This window comes from Hyperoodon ampullatus (genome assembly GCF_949752795.1).
Source record: "Hyperoodon ampullatus genome assembly, chromosome: 6".
Classification (NCBI taxonomy): domain Eukaryota; kingdom Metazoa; phylum Chordata; class Mammalia; order Artiodactyla; family Ziphiidae; genus Hyperoodon; species Hyperoodon ampullatus.
In genome coordinates this window covers 70,350,177-70,375,949 of record NC_136919.1, presented here as the reverse complement: position 1 = coordinate 70,375,949, position 25,773 = coordinate 70,350,177, and the positions used below count along the sequence as shown (strand labels likewise).

At 34.9% G+C, this 25,773-nt stretch overlaps 1 protein-coding gene across 1 annotated transcript in view; it reads right to left on the bottom strand.

The window, feature by feature from the left end:
• Positions 1–568: 568 nt before the first annotated feature.
• BRD10 (bromodomain containing 10) overlaps positions 569–25,773 on the bottom strand; it is a gene marked incomplete at both ends in the record, with an annotated part of 105,488 nt that continues 80,283 nt past the window's right edge. The window contains 4 exons of the mRNA XM_079706180.1: positions 569–4,212; positions 5,563–5,753; positions 9,742–9,857; positions 25,366–25,455. Of these exons, the coding sequence (XP_079562306.1) occupies positions 569–4,212; positions 5,563–5,753; positions 9,742–9,857; positions 25,366–25,455 (4,041 nt within the window). The remainder of the gene's footprint in view (positions 4,213–5,562; positions 5,754–9,741; positions 9,858–25,365; positions 25,456–25,773) is intronic.

The window sequence follows — 25,773 nt, the reverse complement described above, 5'->3', positions numbered from 1 at the left end:
AAAAACTATACATTATGTAAACAAAACATAAATAAGACAGCATAGTTCTTTGTACATATAGTTTAGTACAGGTTGTTAAGGATTTAGGAATATGTACAATTTTACACAATGGACTGCATTTTCACAATGCATAAATATATATATATATTTTCTTACAGAAACAAAAATAAGATTCCACTAAAGACAGAATACCATATTGTAGAGCCACGCTGCAACAGTCCAAATTCAAGAAGAAACATGTCAATGCAAGTGTGCAAAAGCCTAGCTTACTCCAAACTAGTCAAATTTGACTTTGTTCAATTTATGTTATATAGACAGGTAAGTCCTGACTGTCTATTTTAAACAAATAACCTTTGAAAACATACTCATACCAATGAGTGAAATGGAACAGATTTTTCCCTCCCCAAGAAAAACAAAGCCTTTTTGCAAGCTAATGAAAAGATACATTAAAACACACATACACACACACACAAACTATGTATGTTTTCAACAGTATAATAAAGTTAAAATTTTTATGGGAGTCAAAACAATGCCCCATTATTTAAAAACTGGCTCGTTTAGTCTAAATTCAAGATGCAGCTGTGTCAGGCTTCTCTAAGCCAGATGACTGAAAAGCAGGGAAGACAGAGGCAGGATTTCGACTGGCGGATACAACAATTTGAGAGAGTGATGAAGAGAGTGAAGAAACCTTAGATGCTGGAGTATTTATGGTATTCAAAATGGCTCCTTCTGGGCTGACCAACAATTTTTTGACTGATGTATCCAAATGAAATACTGAAGTGCTACTTGGCAGTGAAGGATTACTAGAGCAAATGGCAGAAACCAAAGATGTCTTAGTCAAAAGAGTAGCTGGAGGAGACTTAATTACTGAAGTCAATGACACTGTTGGTGCAGGAGGTGGTACAGAAACTTCAGCAGCTGGGTTTATGATCTGTGGTGCTGCATGTACTGTGGGTAGAGAACTTGCATTCCCAAAAGAGTTTACAATTTTTGTAGAGCTTCTTAGAGAATGTTTCACAGGTTGCCCACTTAAAGAATTATTTGATGCTAGCGTGATCTTCTGGGCCAGGTTATCTACCGGTGTAGGCTGAATGCCTTGGCCACTGTTAAGAACTAAGGGAGGTCCGTATTTTGGATTAGTGGATATAAGGAGAACATGGCTGCCAGCTCCAAGACCTTGTGGTGGAACAATAAAGCGAGTTCCGTTAATCATGATTTGTGTGCCAGGTGCCAAAGGCGTACTGGTATTGATGACTATTTTTTGCTGAATACAAGGCTCACTGAACTGGCCCCCTGCCACACTAGTTACATTTGATGGTGCTGCACCAGTGTGAACGGCAGTGCCAGCTGGAGCAGAACTGTAACTGGGGGTTGATTTTATGAAAGCAGGGGACAGTTGCTGGTTTGGCAGAGAAGCAAAATTGGAAATGCTAATTATTTTACCTGGACTCGGTGAAAGGGATGGAAATTCAGTTTGAGGTTTATTTGTGTTTATACTTGTTGGCACTGTAGTTGAAACCCCTGGTGACTGAAACTGGACGGAAGTCCAAGATTGTCTTTTAGAAAGAGATACAGAACGTGTGGTTCCTGGTACTGTTGCGGCTTGTGGAACTGTGTTGATTATTTTAGGGGATACAGTCACAGATGTAGGCAAGGCAACTGTAACAGGGATTTGCAAAGCTGATGTTAGACATTTAGGAGACACTGTTGGTTGTGTATTTGAAATCAGAACAGATGATGCAAGATGTCCTGTTTTCACAGTTGATATAGCCACAGTGTTTCCGAGATTTGACGTGCAAAGTCTATTTGACAAAATAGGCATAATTCTTGAAGAGGTATCATTTCCACTGACTAAAACAGGAGGTCGTGTCCCAACTGAGGCAGAGGTTGAGGTCACTGAAAGAGAACCCAAAGATACATTTGCTCCTGTTACTGAAAACATGTTTACTGTTCTTGAAGCAGAAACCACTGATTCATTAACAGGAGTAATATTTTGACTCACAAAATTTGAGCTTACTGGAACTGAATTACCACTTGTTGACAGTGGCAAAACATAGCCCTTGGTACTTTTTTCTTCTCCTTTTGGGGTTACATTTTGTAATAGGTTAATTGATGGTACAGCTGGCACACTGCCTGAAGTATTTACAATTGCTTGGCCTATGTTTAGCCCAATTTTCACATCTTTTATCTGAGACACAGTTGGTGATGAATTTATTTTTATTGGTGTTCCCACTGTAGATGGAATTAGTACTATCTGGGGCTGCTCTGGAGCCTTAACATATGTTTTACTCAAGGGAGGAGGAAGAGTTTGTTTGAATGGTTCTGCCACAATAGTTGGGGTTGAAGTGTCACTGGGAATTGCAGCATTAATAAAAACTAATTTCTGGGCAGAAACACCTGTAGATGTTGGTGCAGCTGCCACATTAATTGTAGTTCCACTGCCAGAAGAAAGAATAGATGGAGCTGACACCAGCATAAGTTTCTGAACTGGAGTCCCACTGACCATATCTTCATTTGTTGCTGCTGTTGCTTCTGATCTTGTAACAGGGTAACTTTTTGTGACATAATCTACTTGTTGCTGTTTAGCTGGTGTATGAATAACATTTGTACTGGTTTGTCCAAAATTTCCTGTTGATATGCTAATTACGCTTACTGAACTATTTGCTGTTGATGGTAGGAGAGTGCTAGAAGAAACAGAAGACTTTAAGGGAGAGGAGGGCATGTGTGAAGTTTTATCTATCATGTGCCCCAAATTACTACTGCAGGAAGGTTGGCTTAATGTAAATTTAAGATTTTTCCCCGTGGATGGATTAAAGCCAGCTGGAATGGAAACAGAAGTAGGTGCTTGGCCAAAAGGTGGGAGACTAGATGTAGCAGTTGTTCCAGCTACTGGCGAAAAAGCAGAGGATGATGAAGTTGTTGATTTTGGCACTAGAAATGCCTGAAGCTGAGGAGCAAAAGTAAAAACTGAACTTGAAGATAAACTATTGGATGAATTTTGATCTGGATTGGTCTGTACTTTTACAACTCCAGTGTTCCCACCTCGTGTCCTAACAAGAATTGACTGTGAATCTCTTATGCATACAGTTTTCAGTTCTTGTTTTGCTTCAGAAGAATCAGGAGTTTGTTGTGCCAAACAGTTGAGGGAACTACCGGGATTTGTAGATCCATTTAGTGTTGTTGCTGATAACTGAGGCTGAACTGTTGAGGAAGTGGTGGGTGAAGCAATGGGCTGGGGGAATGCGGCTGCTGAAACTGCATTCTTGACTTTTCCTGCCTCACTCTGGCTAGTCTTAACTGGTGGCGTTAATAAATTACTTATGGAGGTTACAGGTGTCAAAGGCTGTGGTCTAGCATTACTCACATTTGACAAAGGTGTAACTGTCTTGTTGAAAGCTGTATTAGGTAGTTGGGTAGAAACAGTTCCTGTTGGGTTGACAAGAACTGATGCTAAAGAAGAGTTTACATTTGCTGTCTGTGGGAAAGATGAACCATGTCGTTCTGTACCTTTTTGTTGAAGTGGTGGTATTTCTTTTGCAACTGCTTTCCCTTCCTTGTGCTGAATTACAAAATTCTTAGGCAGAATGAGAACCTGCTGCATGATTTTTTCTCCTGTTTTAGGATCCAGCATAGGTTGCATCTGAATCTTTACAGAGCTGTTATGAAGATCTATGGGCAACCACTGGCCACAGGGCATTTTGTATACCATCTGTAAAGGACCTTTTGTACTGGTGTGGCAGGTCAATGCTGGCTTTATGGGGCTTGCTTCTGGAGGAGATATAACTGGCTTTTCCACAGCAGAAGCACTTCTACCTGTGGAAGGGGGCAGTTGATTTGTTAAGGTCACTTTGTTCCCAATATTCTTTGCAAGCAAGGCCTGAATAGGTTTGGTCCCTTTCTGGAGAGTAGACACTGGTGTTGAATCCAATGAGGCAAGTGACTCTGGAAACAGTGGCTCTGTATGCTTTGATTCATTCAAACAGTCAATTTGCATATCACCTTCTACAGTCTCAACTGTTGTCTCATTTGTGCTTAACTTTGCTTTCTTCCTTGGGGAAAGCTCTTTTGTGCTATCATCCAGATAATTAGTTTGTTTGGACTGCCGTTTAAGTGTTTTAGGCAGTGTCTTAGGTACATCTTTAGAAGGCAATTCTTTTTTCAGCAACTTGCTTCTGGCCATAGGTAAATCTATTTCTGACAATTTCATATCATCTGAAAATTATAAAACAAGAATTTTGTTTATATAAAACAGCAACTGAATAGCAATGGTAAGACCAATTATAAAAAAGAAAGTCAATCTTTGAACAAGCAATTTATTAAGAAACCTGTAGGGTGATTCAAAAGTCTCAGTACCACTGATGGAAATTAAGGTAAGGTGACCTTTGACATGGTAATCCTGACATTGTAACCATTCCCAAGAACAACATATTTTTTTAATAAGGAAATTATTTTTGATCAAATTCTGCTGCCAATACAAGTGTAAAAGGAAAGTTTACATCTTTTAAAGAGATACTCAAGCCAGCAATTAGGGCTCAGAATTCAGATTTGGAAAGGAATCTAGTCTAGTTCTCTCCTTCTAGATAGGGAAACCTTCATATCAAAGAGAGATGGTTCTCCATATTTTCTATTTTTAGAGAGAGACTCTACGGAATAAAAAATGTCCAGCTTTTTCTGGTGTTTAATTATTCCTACAGTAAAAAAATTATGTTCAGGGCTTCCCTGGTGGCACAGTGGTTGAGAGTCCGCCTGCTGATGCAGGGGACACAAGTTTGTGCCCCGGTCCGGGAAGATCCCACATGCCGCGGAGCGGCTAGGCCCGTGAGCCATGGCCGCTGAGCCTGAGCGTCCAGAGCCTGTGCTCCGCAACGGGAGAGGCCACAACAGTGAGAGGCCCGCGTACCACAAAAAAAAAAAAAAAAAATTATGTTCATATCTGATCAAACTGGATTGATGAGAAGTTACTCTTTTTCAATTCACCAGACATGGAAAACAATAGGTTAATACATTTCTAACCACAAATTTTTATACCTCTTAGATAACTAAAGAAAGTTATTTAACTAGATTTATAGAATAAAATAATCTGATAAGTTGAAATGCATTACAGATCATCTAATCCAGCCTCCTTATAAGAATGAGGTGTCCACTCTGGTCTCTTAGGCCATCAACCTTGATCATTCCTCATTAAAAAAAAAAAAAATCTTCACAATTATTAGGGACTTGACAAGTTCCATTTAAAGCAAACATCAGAAATAGTGCTTCAAAATTAATAATAATAAAAAGAAGAGGCTAAACTATTTCAAAGGGACTGCATATCAATGATGTGTGGTCTGTAATGAGCAATAACATGCCTACAGTTTGGAGTTGGGCACCAACTCCAGAAACTCCTAGAACAGTAATAATGACTCCAAAGAACCTTTAATAAGACATTAGTACACCTTTAAACATAACAGATTTCCCCAATCAATGAACTTCATTAACCAGATTATCCTTTATCTCCACAAAAGATACTAAAATTTCTCTTTGTGCTTTTAGTGTTGATTTAAAGAAAGTTTGAATGCCTACCTGAATCAAGATGATCCTTCTCCAGGATATCTAGAGGTTCTGTGGTGTCTATAGACTTGCTACTGAGTTCTACTTTTGGAGATTCTTTTCCAGGATCTCCTTCACCTTCTTCAGCAGTCCACAGTTCTCCAGTAAATTTATCGTGATCAGGCTGTCTTCTGAAATCATCATAGTCTTTCTTTAGGCGACTCCTGAAGAAAAATATTCGACACAACCAACAATACGTACGTACTGAACTCTTGGAAGCTAAAGTACCTTCTAACATTTTAAGCTATATTTTAGTATTTTCAGTTAAGTCACTAAACCTATGTTTTAACCAAGTATGTCTAAGATGCCAATGACTATTGTTCAAGAAGACAAAACACAGGGTGTAGGCATAAGAAACTTAAAAAATTTTATCTGCAATTTCAGAATAAAGTGTTCGAACATACACCTATTTGCCTTTCTAAAGGCTACTGTTAGACCTATTAAATGAGAAAAAGGTAATTTTTTTTCTAGCTGCACTGATAGAAATAGATTTGAGATAGTCTTAAAACTGCTGATTATAATATAGTTTAAAAGGTAATTTAAAAGAGTTAATCAAAAAGTTCTAAGAAACAGTGTGTATTATTTTTGACTATTATACAAAGAGTAACAAACAAAAACAATCCATCATTTAATCCTGAGAGCAATCATACCTAAAACTTTGGGTCTTACTAGAAATTATTTTTTTAAATTAAGCATAGGGAAACAAAGCTGAAAAGTGATCTTTCAGAGATCCTTTTCACATAAAAACATAATACCTATGTTTCTACAACACTAAGAGAGATAGAAACATTTCCAAATGATTACATGATATTTTAGAGATCCTTTCTTATTCATTTGCTTTCAACTGAGTTTCTCTATTTTACTTTTACCCTTTGTTTATTTTTGTTTGTTTAAAAAAAATCTGAACATACATTCTCCAATTTACTTTTGCTACAAATTCCTATCTGTGTGGGACTTCCCTGGCGGTCCAGTGGTTAGGACTTCGCCATCCAATGCAGGGGGTGTGGATTCGATCCCTGGTCAGGGAGCTAGGATCCCACATGCCTCGTGGCCAAAAAGCCAAAACATAAAACAGAAGCAATGTTGTAACAAATTCAATAAAGACTTTGAAAATGGTCCACATCAAAAAAATAAAATTCCTATGTGTGCATACTGGAGTTTAAATCTCACCTCTGTTACTTAACAGTTGTAAGACTTTGGGCAAGTTCCTTAAACTTTCTAAGCATCAGTTTACTTATTTGTACAATGAGGATAATAATAGCACTTCCTTCATAGTTTGTGTGGCACATAAATATTCAACAAATGTTAGTTAATAATTACTTTATTTATCTTTCAATTATTGTGTAAGGGTTTTATAGAGCAGATGAAGGCTGTAAGATACTAGAGTGGGTTACCAAAGGATAACTGTAAAATTAATTTCATTTTAGTAATATCTATATGGGGGTAGTATAAAATTCCTCCCTTCTCAGTCTTCTCAAATCAGCTAATGACTTTGCTCCTTATTTCAGGAAAAATGGAAGCAATCAGACAAGAACTCTCATATGCTCACACCTCGTCTGCAACTTAAGACCTTCATCTGTACTCATATACTCCATCTTCCTATCTAAGCTAACCCTTCCAACTTACGCATCTTCTCTCACCTAGTCAAGAATCTCACTCAACCAAACGTCCCTTCCATTGTCTGAGTTCATTTTTGCCTCTCTATTCAATCATTTCCACCAGTATACAAACATGTTATTTCTCCCATTAATAAAAACAAATGACCCAACTTGACTCCAACTTGTCCTACCAGGTACTGCCCTATTTCTCTGCTCTACTTTTATAGAAAAACTCCAATTCCTCATCCCTAATTCTCTTGAACAGACTCCTTAGACTTTTACCCACATCTCTATCAACACAGCTCCTCAAGGTCATCAATGATATTGCCAAATTTAACAATGAATTCTCGTCCTCATCTTCCTCAATCCATCATGATCAGCCTCCTTTTTAAAACATCTTCTTTACCTCGTTTCTAAGACACCACTCTTGGTTACACTCCTACCTTGCTGAATACTCCTTCTCAGTCAATTCTGCTGAGTCCTGCCATCTCCATCACCTCTAACTGTTGGAATGTCCCAGGGTTCAGTCTCTCTTATCTATGCTCATATACTAGGCGATTTCTACCAACTCACAGCTTAAATATAATCTATATCCTGACAACCCCCAAATTTATACCTCCAGCCTGGCTTACTCCCTTTAACTGGGACTAATATGCTAAACTGCCTACTCAGTAACTCCAATTAGACATCTGAAAGGCATATCAAACTTAACATGTTGAAATCCAAACTCCTGAATCCACTCCCTCCCCAAAACTACTTCTTTGTTTCCCCTATCTCAGCTAATGGCAATTGCATTATTCCAGTTGTTTAGATAAAAAATATTAGGCACCATCTTTTTCTCCTCATTTTTTCTGACACTCCATATGCAAGCCTTAAGGAAATTCTACCAGTCCTACTTTCAAGAACTATCCAGAATCCAAGCACTCCTTGCCGTCTGCATTGCTACTATCATGGTCCAAGCCACTATCATTTTTTGCCTGGACTATTACTATAGTGTAACTGACTTCCCTGCCTTTATCGTCATCCCACACTACACTATCTCAACAGAACCGGCAGAGCGAGTGCTTTAAAACATAAGTCAGATCATGTACTTCCTCTGTTTAAAGCTCTTCAATGGCTTCTCACCTCAGAGTAAAAGCCAAAATCCTTAAACACGTACATGATCTGGCTACCTTTCCCTATACTTCTCTGACTCTTGACTCTTACCACTTTCCTCCTCACTCACTCAGCTCCGGTTATTTTTGCCCCTTTGCATTTCCTATAAATGTCAATCATGCTTTTAACCTTAGGGCTTCTACATCTTCTTTTCTCTTATATATCCACTTGGCTCTCTCCCCTATTTCCTTCAGGTGTCTTTTCAAACATCAACTCACCAGGGAAGCGTTCCCCAACACCCTGGTAAATGACCAATCATTATCCCATCCAAACTAAGCATTTCTTATTCCCCTTAACCTGCTTCATTTTTCTTCACAGCACTTCTCACCATCTGACATTTGAGTTTGTCTGTCTGAATAGACTTAAAACTAGTAAGGAAATTGAATCAATAATCAAAAAAATCTCTAAACATTTCTCCAAAGATATATAAATTGCCATAAGCACATGAAAAAACACTCAATCTCACTAATCATTAGGGAAATGCAAATCCAAACTACAATGATATACAACCTCATATTCATTAGGATGGCAATTTAAAAAAAAGAAAATCACAAATGTTGGTGAGGATGTGGAGAAGCTGGAACTCTTGTAACTGTTGGTGGGAATGTAAAATTGTACGGTCACTGTAGAAAACAGTATGGTAGTTCCTCAAAAAATTAAAAATACAATTACCATATTCCTCTTCTAGGTATACAGCCCCAAATTTGAAAGCAGGGTCTTGGATATTTGTACACCCATGTTCATAGCAGCATTATTCATAATAGCTAAAACATGAAAAGCCTCCCAAATGCCCATTACAGATGAATGGATATATGCATAAAATGCAATATTATTCAGCCTTTAAAAGGAAGTAACTTCTGACATATGCTGCAATATGGATGAACCCTGAGAACATTATGCTAAGTGAAATAAAGCCAGTCACAAAAAGACAAATATTTTGTACTATATGAGGTACTTAGTCAAAATCATAGATACAGAAAGTAGAATGGTGGTTACCACGGGATGGGGGGGAAGAGGGGAATGGGGAGTTATCGTTTAACAGGTATAGCGTTTCAGTTACACAAGATGAGGTTCTGGAGATGGATGGGGTAACAGTGACACAACATCATGAATGTATTTAATATCACTGAACAGTACACTTAAAACTAGTTAAGATGGTAAATTTTATTTGTGCATTTTACCACAATGAAAAAAAATGGGGGAGAAAAAAGAATATAAACCACACAGTAAGAGTTTTGTTTAATCAACAGTACTTTGTCAGGGCTAAGGAGGTACCTTGTATACAGTAGGTACTCAAAAATATCTGAATTACAAATCAATGGAAAACTATACTAAATGATACCAGGACACCTTCCATAATCATAAAGAGCCTTAAAAAAGATAATAAAACTTGATTTACCTGTTTCTTTGAAAAGCTTTCATTAACTTTGGTTCCCATGGCAGCAATTCATTTAAAAGACGTATCAATGTACTATGCAATTCTTTTACAGCTTGCCTCCGATGATACCATTTGCCCTAAAAAACACAATTTTAAAAGTAAATTCCTTAGACTTAATCCAAAAGTAAATGCCAATACTTATTTTCTGAGTAAAAAACAAAACAGAATGCCAATACCCATCAAATAAGTACATATCTCTTCTTCAGAAGGTTGCAGCAAGGAGGAAAATATCCTGTAATAAATCTTCTTTGATATACTTTAAAGATTCTCAATTCTACAGGAGAAATCTAAAACCCATTTAATTAAACCAGGAGATAAAAATTTTTTTTTAAGTTTTTAATTGGGTCAGTTATAAACATTTTTATAAATCACTAAAACACATGTAAAGATACAAACATTTATATAACTATGTAAATGACATTGCTCACTTCTGTAAAGTTTCTGTAATTTTTCCAAAACAGTGGGGAAAAAAAGAGAGAAAGCCTGAATTGTTATCCTATTCAAAAGCCATCTTAACAAACTTCCTTAGGAAATTTTACAATTATTTTATTTAAAAATGTTTCCAGCACAGAAAAGCAAACAACTGGTCACCATTTTCAATACTATCATGCTATACTAACGGTTAATTTCTGACATGCCCTCCATTTGCTAAGTATTATCCTAAGTATTTCATTCATACTTGGAGAGAAAGAGACAGAGAGAGAGAGAGAGAGACAGACAGACAGATGGAGAGGGAGGGAGGGAGGGAGGAAGGGAGGGAGAGAGAGATCGAGTGAACATGAGAGTTCACGTATACTAGCAGTTATAAAAGGCCTCTAAAGTGTGTGCATTTTTAGTCTTACTTAACAAATGATGAAACTAAGGCTCAGAGAGATTAAATGACTTGTTTAAGGTTCTCTGACTTGAACCCAGATCTGCCTGTTGGTGAAGTCCAAGTTCTTTAGAACTAATTACATCACTGCCTCTTAAAAACTGTATTACATAAATTCAATCTGACACAGGTTATAAAACCTCTAGTAAAGATACATTTCATCAGCACCCATAAAATTACTTGAATACGATAGGTACAGTAAGATTACAGAAGGTATAACTTTAGGTAGCCAGCCCCCCCTTCTCCACAATGTTGGTGAACACCAGCTATCCACATCACCACCACCATCATCACTATAGTCCCTTACTGTTATATAACCAAGTTGTATTCTTTTTTACTTGGTAACAGCTTTGAGATATAATTTACATACCATATAGTCCACTCAATGTATTTGTTTTATAACAAAAGGCACACAACTATATATGTTACAGATCACATTTAACCTGCATAAAATTAGATTTCACCCCACAGGAACTCTGAGTCAATTTGCATATAGGTAAAACATTAAGGCAGAAAAATAACCACTCCCTACAGCAAAGCATATTCTAAAATGTGTGCATAGATTTCCCAACTTTATATATCTCTAAAACTTTTCCTTTTGTCATGGAAATTTTAAACATATACAAAACTAAGTGATCAATAACAGTGCATTTCCTACTCCTGAAAATTTTGTGCTTTAAACCAACACAACGTTTATGCACATAAAAATAAACAACATTTCTGAGGTTTTTATACTTCAGAAGGGAAATTGTTCATTAGAAGAGTAGGAAGAGGTGAGATTATATGTGCATGTGCTCATAATGAATATGGAACCTAGGCTCACTGACTAACTTTTGTGTCTTCTCAGTGGCATAACAAATTATAGTATTGTGAAAAAATTTCAAGAAAAGTAACTTTTATTTCATATAATATACTAACCTGAAGAGACTTTCCATCTTGTCAAAAGCATTCTAAAAGGATCCAACTAACAATGAGTTATACCTCAAAAGTTTATTTTTCTCAAAGAAATGTTATGAGACAGTATAAAGTGCATATTCTAACCCATGAAAACAAAACTATTAGATTATAAATAATAAAACTGAGCAAGAAATAACTTTCATCTATGGAAAGCCATTTGAGGAAGGTGAAAAGACAGGTAACAGCTACCCTAAATCCTTTTCAGAATGAGGTAAGATTTTGTTTCAATAAAAAATAGAAAATAGTAGATGGAGATTTTTCCCTTTAACAAGGCATATCAACATTATTTTTTTCTACATATCAACTTCTATTTGGCTCAAAAATGAAATGGTGACAGTGGAAATAAACTTTTCCTAAGCTAACGAGAGCAGAAAGAGGTAAGGAATGAAGGTGGGGAGAATATTCTCTTCATGGTATAATTAACTGGAAAAGCATTAAAGGATTAGGGGGCACCAGGCATGCTGAATTCCTTATTAACTGGGAGTTACATGGGGAAGAATTACAGATGCAGAGTTAACCTGGGCAGTACGGTGGCTGTATGGATTAGTGTGGTGGTGATGGGGTAGGGAATACAGAACTATCAGTGTTATGGGACTTTCAGGACTAGGTAGATGAAGCACGGAAAGGGGAGACTGTGTAACTGGATACTACTTAAAGCCATTTATCAACTCTGTTTGTGTCTCTACTAAATTACAACATTAATTTTTATAGGAAAGAGTTTTAAAAATATTAGGAAAATTTTATCTTTTGATTTTATTTTGGTTACTAAATTTTAATTAATCCAATGCCCAGAAAATATACTACTGAACAGGAGGGGTCATATAAATCAATCAGAGAATAGAGTCCTAACTTCCATATAACTCTGTTTTACCCACTGACCTGTTTGTAAATGTCTGAGGCCTTCAACCTTATGTATGTTTTTTGGCCTTCTTCCCCTTCTTTAAACTGCATATTCTCAACTTGGGGTAGTGATGGTATGGTATCTCATTTATATTTGAAAATGCCTATCTAATCATTCTGTATTTGAAAAACAAAAAGTTTATTATTTTCATAACACAAATTATAGAAAGTAAAGGCTGATAAAATGTTTTGACTAGAAGATACATATAAAGGATACGATGACCTCAACAAAGGGCATCCCTATACCTGCCATGGGGTATGTGTGTCATCTATCAAAAAGGGGCACAGGTTTAAAAAAGTTCAGAATCACTGCTCTAGGACTGGTGTTTGAGGTAGTAAGGTACTTTAATCACTTGACAGTAAAAGAGAAACTCATACTGCTTCTTTCATTTATTATTTCTTTGGTCAACACAATCCAAATGGAAATAAAATAATACGTCCCTTTCTACCTAGTGCTGGTCTCAGAGTGTCACAGTATACAATGGAACTAACGTAGAGAAGTTATGAATTTTTAAATGAAGTTAGTCAAATGGTAATAATCTGCCTTAACTTGGATCTAATATAAAAATCTATTTAAGGGCTTCCCTGGTGGCGCAGTGGTTGAGAGTCCGCCCGCCGATACAGGCGACACGGGTTCGTGCCCCAGTCCAGGAAGATCCCACATGCCGCGGAACGGCTGGGCCCGTGAGCCATGGCCGCTGAGCCTGCGCGTCCGGAGCCTGTGCTCCGCAACGGGAGAGGCCACAACAGTGAGAGGCCCGCGTACCAGAAAAAAAAAAAAAAAAATCTATTTAAAATCAAACAAAATATTTCCTGAACTTTAAATCAGATCATTAGCAATAGCCTTCCTGACTGATCAACTTTATTTATATACACAGATAAAGGAAAAACTACCATGTTTCTTCTAGGATGAAATTATTAAGGCTAAAAGGGAACTCAGAGGACATAATTTTACAGAAGGAAAGTGTCTAAAGTAAACAGCGAAGTACTTGTAGGTGGAAGAAGACTTTAGAATTCTAGATCTCCCGAATGCTAAAATCCACTTTCCTTCCACTACACAATGCCATCTCTCATGGGCTACACACAGACAATTCCTAAAGAAGAAAGAGACTGTACTGTGTAAGTTCCTATATTTACATGTAGGTATTTCTGTAATGCAAACATTAAAATCTCTAAAATTTACTTTGTTTCATTTGTTTAATTACAGTAGTACTTAAAACTGTGGTGATCTAAAGTTTAAAAGTGAATTAAAAAAACAAGGAAAACAGCAAGTTCCCCATCTTCAAACACATAAGAGAGAATATGGATATAATGAAAATCAGAAAGGCTCTTACAGTTTTTATCTGCACTGATCAATACAGAATCAAAGAAAGTAGATAGAAAGATTAAGTAAATGGTTATTTGTAGAACAGTGTTCTAATTGTTTCTCTAATAAAAAACACATTTAATAAGCTTTACATATATAAATTTAGTGCTGACTTTTCTTTACAAACAGGTATGTGAATATGGGGATAAATGAACAATTTTTAGTATTAGAATTCTCACTATTTTCACAAAAATTTTTTTCTAAAATAATCCCAATGCGTTATGTGAACTTAATAATTCAAACATTTACTGAAGGTCATTTTGAAAAGAAGAGAGTAATATATTTTTCTTTTATAAATTTACTATGAAATTTAACATAAAGTATGAATTCAAACATACACCATGGAACCAAAGGTATACAATATGGTCTAAATTTGAGGCTTACCTTTCAATACTTTCTCAGCCAATGTCCACAGCAGCTGCAGATTGCCAGCTCCCTTTCCATGAGACGCCCCACTGTCAAACACTAAAGGTTTTATAACCTCATAGGGATTACTACAATAAGGAGCTGGTCTATGGCCACAGGATAAGTCCTTTATTATATTATGCAGTTTTATAAGTTTTTGAATGTGATAGGTTAATAACCTAAGGAACCATAAGAGAAAAGAAACTTTTAAAAAACTTACAAAACTACACAATATTGTAAAATGAAAAGCTGAGTCTATGTGTGTGAAATGAGTGGGGAGGGAAACTTACCTTACAACTAAAGAAAAACTCCATACTGCTGCAGTAATCGGGTATGACAGCACCAGCATAATGCTGGCTGGGGTGTTGCAAGGAGAGGGAGTTGGCAATCTACTGATGCTGGGGACACTGAACATCTAGAAGGAAGAAAAGAGGAAAGCAAATAAATTCCAGGTTTATTAAATGTCTCATTACCATGGATCTTTTGCACATTTTAATAAGTTTAGATGCTTTGGATATTAAACTTAGGTGAAAGTAGTTTGTTTACACAAATCATTCTGTTACTTATGTAGATTTTCTTATAACATTATATCTAAACAAAATAGGTATCAACAGTTATATGAAGAAAAGATTAACATCACATATAAATATGCAAAGAATGCTTTTTTAAATTGAAAGGGTATTATTGTGAAGATGATAAAAAAGATAATTTTTATGTATAAAATATAATACATATGAAAAAGGCATCAATGCTCTTTTTCTACATGCTTTTACTTACAAATATGTTGTTAAAGCACAGAAACAGGGATCATATGACAAAATATTTTTTGTTATAGGCTTGGTTCTTGTCACAGACATAAATCACATGGTGGAAAGGGATTAGATAATAATACATCATGCTTTTCAAATAAAATTCAAATAACTTTTAGAAAAGCCAAATGGATTTGTCTGCAAAGATGTCTCATTTAAAATCACTAGCAATATCCAAAGGTAGGTTACAAATAATTGAAATGCAAATGTATAAAAACACAGCACAAATCAAATTAACTGTACTTAAGCATGTTAATAATCTAATTATTTGGCATTCTCCTTAGTCTAAGTAATATTAAGTGAAAAGGTAATAAGTATTTACTTTTTTTTTCTTATTGCTCACCTAAAGAAATTACTACTATATTAGTATATTCCTGCATATTCACAGTTTTGGGGGTAAAACACTGCATTCACCTTGTTGGTATACAGTCCCTTGAAAAAGTACTAGTTAAACAGTACAGTGAAATGTTTGCATATTAATATGGAAAAAGTTAAAGAGTATTTTCACACTGCCAGAGGTTCTAATATGAACTATCCTATCATATACTAGTATTTTCTCTTTAGGTACTCTCACCCATTTTCTCTTAAGACTAATTCAATAGAAAAGGAAAGCATTTGTACTTTATTCTAAAGATATCCTACATTGCACAGCATGTACAACATTTCCATTATATTTCTAAATTAGCATTTAACTAGAAAGCATGAAGACAAACAACTGCATCAGTGATAATATTGGAAGTTTCAGTGTCATTTGACTTTGTAGAGAGGATGGACAGATCACATTCCCAGTGAGATAGTTACTATTCCTGGGGAAGAAAATCTAACAATATGTATGTAACTGATGGTATGTAACCATTTTCATTCACAAAGAAGAAAAAATCCTGAACTAGAAATTAACTATTGGGTAAGTATCTGAATTTGATTCTTTTTAGTAAATAGGTGCTAACAAAGAAGTTAATAAAATTTTGTCAAATCTATACCTGATATCAGAAAGGTGGGTTCTCAAGCAATTCACTGCACAATCTGAATCACTAAGTAATGTTACATATGGTATCGTCAGAGCATAAAAAGGTCCATGTAAGTGAAATTAAGACTGGGAGTATCTTAAAAGCAGAGTCAGTATCCTACTTATTTTTACTTTCTCAGGCTCCATCACAATGTCTAGCAGAGAGCAGGCCCACAATAAGTATTCAAACTATAGAAGTAAATTTCTTAGCTTACTGAGATTTTCTACTTAGCTGCAAAAGATTTTAAAAAATTGATAGAAACGTTCCTAAAATATGTCTTCCAGATTTTCTGAGTATACAATGAATATAATTTAACTCTTGATGACTCGGATCACCATTTTGAACAAGTTATTGTTTCACATTTTAAGGCAGTGACTGCAGGGTTTACAGGGCTATAACCTATGTTCCTATATTAAGTGGTTATTGATTACTAATAGTTTTGGACTCCTAAAATCTGCTTTTGTAGGTTTTTTTCTCAATTGTCTATTAGCATTTCATGCTACTGCCACTAAATCTGCCTTAAATGGCCTTGTCCTGATTAAAAGCACCTGCTACAACTAGTTAGCGTCATATGTTCATTAAAAGAAACTGGTTCCATGCAAGGATTTTTTTCTATTTTAAAGTGCTAGAGATCCACATGTGGACTCTAGGCTTCCTATTTAGACTCCTTTTTATTCTCTGGTAGATTTGGGATTAATTTTCCTTCCATATATAATGTATCATTTTTACCTTTTTTACAGAGTCTGGTAAGATGGTAGGAAAGTTCTATTACTGTTCAATCTTCTCCATTTTTTGGATGGTATTCTTTCCTAGTTCCCAAAAGGTTAAACTACCCTATCTTTAAATTTTAGGGGCTTTCCAAAGATTTTGATATCTTCTGTAATATAAAAAAGAGAATGATGTGAAGTTCATTTTTTGGTCTTAAGCACCTCACAGATTTAAGTTCAATTTTTCAGAACTCCTGCCACTGAAAGTAGAGTAACTATTAAATAGAAAATAATACAAATTTACTTGGGGCTTTGAAAAATATTTGGCATTTAGATTGTTACTTACATTTGAATAAGTGTGTGTGATATGTAATTCAAAAGAGTTTAAGGCAAATAATAAAAGCCACACTATGAAGTTCTAATTATAGAAGGAGCTGTCACCTAGTTCAATTCTTCCTTGAAGCTCACTCCACGCTGGGAACACGCAGCATTAATTCTCTGGCTGATGTAAAAATACGAAACAACAGTTTTCCCGTTTAATTGGAACTTTTATTAGAAGAAAAGAGGTGTTCAAATATTGCTTTTAAGAAAGTTTCCCTGATGGGATACAGACTATGCCACATTGCAGTAAGTTGAAACAGTGAGCACTATTAACAAGAGTTAAAATCCAGTTCTTAGTTGAGCATAGTAGTTATTAAATGTCAAAAAGAATGCCCCAAAGCAAGACTTACCATAAATAAATGAGGATAATGCATTTTCAGATAATTCAGTGATTACAGTCAATTGAAGTTTTGTCTTACCAGCCAGGTATTGTTCTGGTTCACGTTTCCTGTCATCTAGTTCTCTTTTCTTACTATTATTTTGAACATGTCAGTTAATATTTGATTTTTTATAAAGTCCATAAAGTCCTACTCCCAAATAATATATTAACATGGCATTAAGGGAAGTAAAGCAAATGTCTAGAGTGTCTGGTGATCTCTGAATTAAAAAAATGGCTTGAAAATAAAAGATTAAGTTTTCTATAAAAGGACAGGAGTTAGCACAACCAATCCTGATTAAAATTTAAAATGTATCCCCAGGACTGGCGATAAAAAGCTTAAGCTCTAAAGTGAGTTCCTTGAGGATGAGGACTTTGTTTTTGTCTCTGAATTTCAACCAAGTTCCTTGGTATTACGAATAGTACACAGAAAACAATGAGGAAGTATTTGCCTAATGAATAAGACTAGAATATGACAGGTAAAGAAACTTATTTATTTTATTTGTTGTACAGGGTTTCCAAAAGGTTATTTTAATTTTTTGAAAGCTTTAACTATGACAATTTAAAGACAGAGTGTTTTTCCCCCCACAAATGAGCTAGTTTTCAGTTTTGTTAACCATATCAAAAGATCTAGAATAAGAAAACAAGATACACAATGATGTAATTGCCAAAAACTTAAATAAAACTAATTTAAGGACAATTTACATATTGATGCAACCATATCTACAACTAAAGTCATTAAGTAAGTTAATTAGGGCATATTCGGGATACTGAATGTATCTAAAGTTACTTACACTGTAGTAAAATAGACTTTTTACTCTAAATAGATGGCTGTAAAATAATTTTGATTTGATGCCTCACTGTGAGCAAATGGGATATGGAGAGAAGAGGGAAAAATCCCATAATCCTACACTATAATTGAGTAAAATTTCTTTGTTACAGGTGTTAGAAAATAAGATTAATGTATAATAATTTCTTTGCCTTATATCAAGCTTTTACTATATGCAACTATGATTTAGGGGTTCATATAAATTCATATAAGTGAAGTTTTATACATAATTTGACTATATTTTACCATTTACCTGTGTATTATTTCTTACTATATCTTCAGTTTTTAAGAATGTTTTCCATCATATTTTTTAAAATGAACAAAGAAAATACATATACAACCAATTTATAACTTCATTTCCTATAATGAAGGTAAAAGGTAAATGGTGACCATACTGAAAAGAGGCCATAAATCATAATGGATTGCAGACAGCTGAGATGGATGTGAAGCTAAGGTCAAGAATTCTTTTAACTATCTGAGAGAATCATAAAGGGTAAAGGTTAATACTGACATTCACAAGTTCCATCAAATACAAGTCTTAATTAGAAATATATGATAAGATAAAATGGTCTCAATCATGGAATCTGGCATATGATTTCATTGATTTCTACCTAAGTGTCAAAACATCAACTTGTTTTCTCCCCATAACAAGCTGGCAGCAGCAACTTATTATGAGAGACTAGGGCCCTGAGCAAAAACAGGCATATGCCAGGGTTCTGCAATCTCTGCACAACTGACATCTGAGGACAGATAACTATTTGCTGTGGGGGGCTGTCAGGTGCACCATAGGATCATTACAATGTAGAATATTTTTAGCAGCACGGCTGGCCTCTATCCATTAAGTGCCAGTACCACCTCTTCAACTATGTGAATCAAAAATGTCTTCAGACATTGCCAAAATCTCATAGCAGCGGTGGGCAGGGGTGGGGTGGGCAGAATCATTACTCACTGATAACCACCGGCTTTTACAAAACTCTGTAACCAAAAACTAGGGTGTCACTACCTCTAATCTAAGCTTCTGATTTCTCTAATGTTTGATCTAGCTAATGCACAGCCTTTGGTTAGGTAAGATAAGTGCTATTATTGTATTATGAATTTAAATTATCTTAAGAACATAATAGAGATTAATTTTATTCATTACTTGAAATTCCTAATTCTCTTAAATATGCCTTAAAAAACATGCCTTTTGACATACTATAATTATTATGCATATATTTTTTGGATGTTTAAAAAATTTAACATTTCATGAATACTTCCATGTAGTAACAATGATCTACAAATATTTTATTTTACTAGCCATATGATATACCACTGTGTTAATATTATTGCTTGGTTAGTCATCTCCCTACTGTTGGACATATGGGCTTTTCCCAAATTTCTACTTTTAGAGACAGTCTGCTGAACACACTATCGTATAAATTACTTTTTTGGGGGGTAGGGGAGTAGGGTGAAAAATGGGGGAAAATAAAAGTTAAATATCAATTAGGATTATAGGATCAAAGAGTACGGGCAGTTTTATAGCTTTTCTTACATACTGAATATGAAATACAGAAATACTTGAAGTCTGTCTTAAAACGTGCTCAGTGTTGAGGTGCTTAACTGCTAAAAGGTGTACTAGAAAGACAGGGTATTATATTTAAAATTTTAGTTTATCTATATTGATAAGACTATTATTTATCATTTCATAATCCAGAAAAGATTTCTTTTCTTATAACTTTTTTTTGCCAAATGTTCCCTTTTCCTTATCTCTATACTGATTTTTCATTATCAAAGAAAAAAGACTGAAACCTCTTTGAAGATCTAAATTATGATATAAAACATAAGGAAATTAAGCAAATGCAAGAAAAAAGGGGTCACATGAGAAATTCAGAAATATAACCACTTCTGTATTAGCCTGACAAAAATCTAACAAGTTTGATTATTCAGACAGCAAAAATGTCTAATAAACTTCAAATACAATAGGATCAGGCAAATTTATCAATATCTTAGCTCTATCTTTCTGGAAAACTAATAAATTTCCTAAATTAAAAAGACTTCTTTCCAAATAATTAAGCAAAATGCATTTTTTCTCTCTTGACTAAAACCACACAAAAAACAAAACAATAAAATGTCATGATTTCTCCTTTAGGGCACTAAAAAAATCCTATGATCTAAATAATAATGAGATAGACAAAATGAAAGGATTTTGTCAAACTACATACTTGTATTTATGTCAGTCAGATGGCTGGTATAGCACTGGAGGACGTAAAGGACATTGAGTTCTCTTTGAATAAGCCTTTAAATGAAGTAATGGGATCAAGTGAACTAAAGCAAACTCAGAAAATTAAATCATTTTTTCTCTCCTCACATTATAAATCATAAGTAGAATTAGTTGTCTTGCAAGAATAAGTAAACAATCTAGATTTTAAAAGATTGTAAATCTTCCAGTACAGTGAGTAGCTCGATGGCAAAACCTCTAAGAGATTAAGAAACCTTTTTTAATGGAATGTTGACCTGGATGAGGAAATGGAGTAATTCTTCCTTGTTGCTTTGGTAGGAAAAACTATCTAGAAAGGCCCTGCAGAGGAGCTCCCCAAAGCAGCCAGGTTTTTAAACGAATCCACATTAAATCCTCTATCACATATGTAATTTCTATCTTTAGTAAGGGCATTTGTGACAACCCAATGGTTATATGGAATATGCCTTCCTTGTTACTGAAGCCATGTAGATCTGAAAGCTGCTGATGAATAATATTGGGTGGGCCAAAAGGCTCGTTTGATTTTTTCTGTAAGATGGCTCTAGTGGCACTTAGTTGTCTTTTAACTTCCTTTTGAACAATTTTGTTAGATTATATGTGACAGCTGTCATATCAGTGTGCATTTTAAGAAGACAGCCTTTTTTTTTTTTGCGGTACGCGGGCCTCTCCCGTTGCGGAGCACAGGCTCCGGACGCGCAGGCTCAGCGGCCATGGCTCACGGGACCAGCCGCTCCGCGGCATGTGGGATCTTCCCGGACCGGGGCACGAACCCGTGTTCCCTGCATCGGCAGGCGGACTCTCAACCACTGCGCCACCAGGGAAGCCCAAGACAGCCATTTTAATATTGAAGATGGAAGAAAAAAGCAACATTTTCAGCATATTATGCTTTATTATTTCAAGAAAGGTAAAAATGCAACTGAAACGCACAAAAAGATTTGTGCAGTGTATGGAGAAGGTGCTGTGACTGATGAACGTGTCAAAAGTGGTTTGCAAAGTTTCGTGCTGGAGATTTCTCACTGGACGATGCTTCATAGTCAGGTAGACCAGTTGAAGTTGATAGCGATCAAATTGAAACAATAATTGAGAACAATCAACATTATACCACGCAGGAAATAGCTGACATACTTAAAATATCCAAATCAAGCGTTGAAAATCATTTGCATCAGCTTGGTTATGCGAATTGTTTTGATGTTTGGGTTCCACATAAGTTAAGCAAAAAACCTTCTTGACCATATTTCTACATGCGATTCTCTACTGAAATGTAATGAAAATGTTCCGTTTTTAAAACAAATTGTGACCTGCGATGAAAAGTGGATACTGTACAATAAAGTGGAATGGAAGAGATCGTGGGGCAAGCAAAATGAACCACCGCCAACCACACCAAAGGCCAAAGAAGCTGATGTTGTGTATATAGCGGGATTGGAAGGGAGTCCTCTATTATGAATTCATTCTGGAAAGCCAAACAATTAACTCCAACAAGTACTGCTCCCAATCACACCAAGTGAAAGCAGCACTCACTGAAAAGCATCCAGAATTAGTCAAAAGAAAATGCGTAATCTTCCATCAGGATAACGCAGGACTGCATGTTTCTTTGATGACCAGGCAAAATTGTTACAGCTTGGCTGGGAAGTTCTAATTCATCTGCCGTATTCACCAGACATTGCACCTTTTGATTTCCATTTATTTCGGTCTTTAAGAAATTCTATTAATGGAAAAAATTTCAATTCCCTGGAAGACTGTAAAAGGCACCTGGAACAGTTCTTTGCTCAAAAAGATAAAAAGTTTTTCAGGAACTATGAAGTTGCCTGAAAAATGGCAAAAGGTAGTGGAACAAAAGGGTGAATATGCTGTTCAATAAAGTTCTTGGTGAAAATGAAAAATGTGTCTTTTATTTTTACTTAAAAAACCGAAGGCACTTTTTGGCCCACCCAATAGAATTGTTTTGACTCTAAACACTATTTTTCACAGTGATATCCTCTCATGAAGGTCAATATTAATATTTCATTTGTCTGGCAATAGTGAAGGAAGCTCACCAGGCAAGGAATAAGCAAAATGGCTATCACTATTACCAAGTTCATATATTTCATTAATAAAATTCCTCAGGTCCTTACTATGAGCCTAATCCTACTAATACGGATACTTGCTTTGTAACTGACAGTATATCAGCTAGGGTGAGTACATGGACACACATAAGAAATGACAGGCTGACAATGAAGAGACAGAACAAAAGCCAAAAAACAAGCAGACAAAAACCTTCAAAATAAATAATCTAAAGGCCTATTGGTGAATGTTTAGAGTAACTGAGATCAATAGATTTTTAGGGTATCAGTACAATTATGGATATTCATAATGATCCCTGAGTCATCAAAAAAGTGTTAAATTATGTTCAGTATAAAGGAGGCAGGGAAATTTTTTCATTAAATGATTAAAGGAAGAATTTTAGTACTGAAGGTTTAGGTTTCAGCTTCCTAGAAAATTCAGTTAAGTGGAACCCCTTATTCCCAAATGATGACAGACAAATAAACTGGTATTCTCTAATACTAACATAAAAATTCAATAAAGTGAACTATTACAAAAAAAATTTATCACACTCAGTATCAGCTTTTGTAAAAAAAATAAGGAATGGCACTGAGATGCAAACTTCTACTATTATTTCCTTTATGCTGTGTGGCCATTTCATTGATTGAGATAAGTTGTTCATGAAAACAGTTTTTTAGTCAGGTAATTTAAGGGGAAAGTGGCCTGTATACTGGTAATCTCAATAACATTATCCCCACTAAGTTCAGTTCCAAGAATTTCTATTTCTTGAAGAGTAGAAAACATATTTTAAAACTAATATGCAAATATCAAGGGTCATGGACAAGTTAAAAATTTAGAGACATAAAATCTAATCAGTTAAAACCCATACATAACCTAAAATTTTCTGATAAACATGTCCCCAAGGACTATAGAGTCAAATATTTGTATTTTATGTTTTCTTTTACTCTGGTACTTGTTCCTGTGAAGGAAGGCAATATGTTTATACCTCATACCACCAATGGAAGTGAGGTGGATGGCTTTACAGAAAAACTCAAGGATGCTTGCAAAAGTCTTTTTCTCTTACAATACATACTATAAATAAGTATATAAGCCAATTATGTTTAAAACTATCCATTAAGAAGAAAACCCTAATTCATAATATGGGAACAAATTAAAATGCATATGTTATTGTCTAACTGCAGCTAATAAAAACCAATTAGCAAATTTACTTAACAGAATTCTGTTTAGAGTCATGAAGTATGGACTAAATGGCTTCTGCAAAAAAACTATAAATAAAACCCTGATTAAAAGACTATTCTTTCCTATTAAAGAATAGAATCAGTCCTTTATGAGCATACATATAAAATATATTAAAAAACACTTTTGGCTGAGGAAAAAATATTTTAATATAGTTTGAGAAATACATCACAGAGATAAGTTTTAAAACAACACTTGGGGTTCATTCCATATGAAGAGACTGCTGATATACTCAAAAACAAAGCAAAAAACCCCTCACAGTCTAATAAGGATTCAAACCATTTTTAATGGAAATAATTGTAAAATATACAGTTTTCTGCATTCTCAGATTATATATTGTACACAATGTGTATTGAACATGTTTTCTTCTTAATTGATGGCTATCAGTATGAACATTATCCCATCTCTTAGATTATAGCTATACTCTCAGGGGTATCATATGAGTGACTTCCAAAACGCTTAAGGCTGTTTTACCTCTGTATTAAACGACCTCAGAAGGTTGTACTTTTATGGTACTTTAATTTCCTTCCTTCAGAATGCTACCAATATGTTCTTTCTGAACAGCATATAAAATGACTTTAACAAATCTGCTGATATGAATGAAGCTTGCTGTATCACTAACCTTATTATCATACATCATTCTAGATTAACAGGTTCTGAGCAAAGACCTAAAAATGGTTTCATGACGTTCCTAAGGCATAAAACAAAGGGATTTTTTTTAATGGTGATTGATTTTTTCAATGCTTAAAGCCTTCTCCATTTATTTATTGGTATGTAATTGTGTTTCAAGTCTATAACACAATTATAAATGTCAGTTAAATGGGTATTACTGATTTAATAAATAACATAAATGTTTTACCAAGTGTTGAGTGAATAAAAATAATGTCCCTTATACTCTAGTCTCTCAAGAACAGTAAAAAGTGAACATAAAGATTAATTGTGAATTTAGTATAGTGAAAGTTAAAAAAAGACCTTCAGCTGATAAATGTTCTTAAAAAAGACACATTGTTAAGCATGTATCAAAAACATCTGGGGCAAGATTAAACAATTTACATACGTTATTTATGTCAGAGCTAATTGAAATTTTATGTTACTAAGCAATAAACTTCCATTAAAAGCATATAATTATTAATTAAGAATAATTATATTATTATAATATATAATAAGGTAAGCACTACCCAAAAAACTACCAGTCAGAAAACAACCAACCAGTATACTGGGAAATATTTAAAACTATACCTGATATAAACCAGGCAAACAAAATTAATTTACTTGCCCCAGCACCATTTTTGTGTATTAAAAATGAAAACTAGACCACATAGGAGAAATAAAGGAAACAATGTTTATTTTTCATTGCAAATTTTTATGTAACTCAGGACAACAAGATTTAAAAAGGCTTTAGGAAAAAGCAGGAATAAATTTTAATGCTGACAATAATAGATAGAACTTTTGGATCAACACCTACCGATTTTTTTCTACTGTTTTCCAGATCTTTGAGTTCATTCTCGATTTTTGTGATTAATTCCCTGAGTTCATCAAGATTAGTGCAAATAAGCTAAAATAAAACACAAAAACACAGCTTGATAACACATAATATAAAACACCCAAAATGTGGTAACAGAAGTTGTTTTAACACACACTGAATTCACAATTATTTGTCTTTGTAACAGCAAAATGCAAAGAAAGCTCCACAGTTTATATTTTAAAAGGTATTTACTTGTTATGATGTATGAACTTCAGGCTTTCACCCCACATCCCCACCTTTCAGTTTGCTTTATAATCCAGGTACTTTTTTTTTAACATTCTTAACTTTCAGCCCAGAATGACAAAGATCTGGAAACTCACCCTAGATTTCACAGGTTACTGAATCACC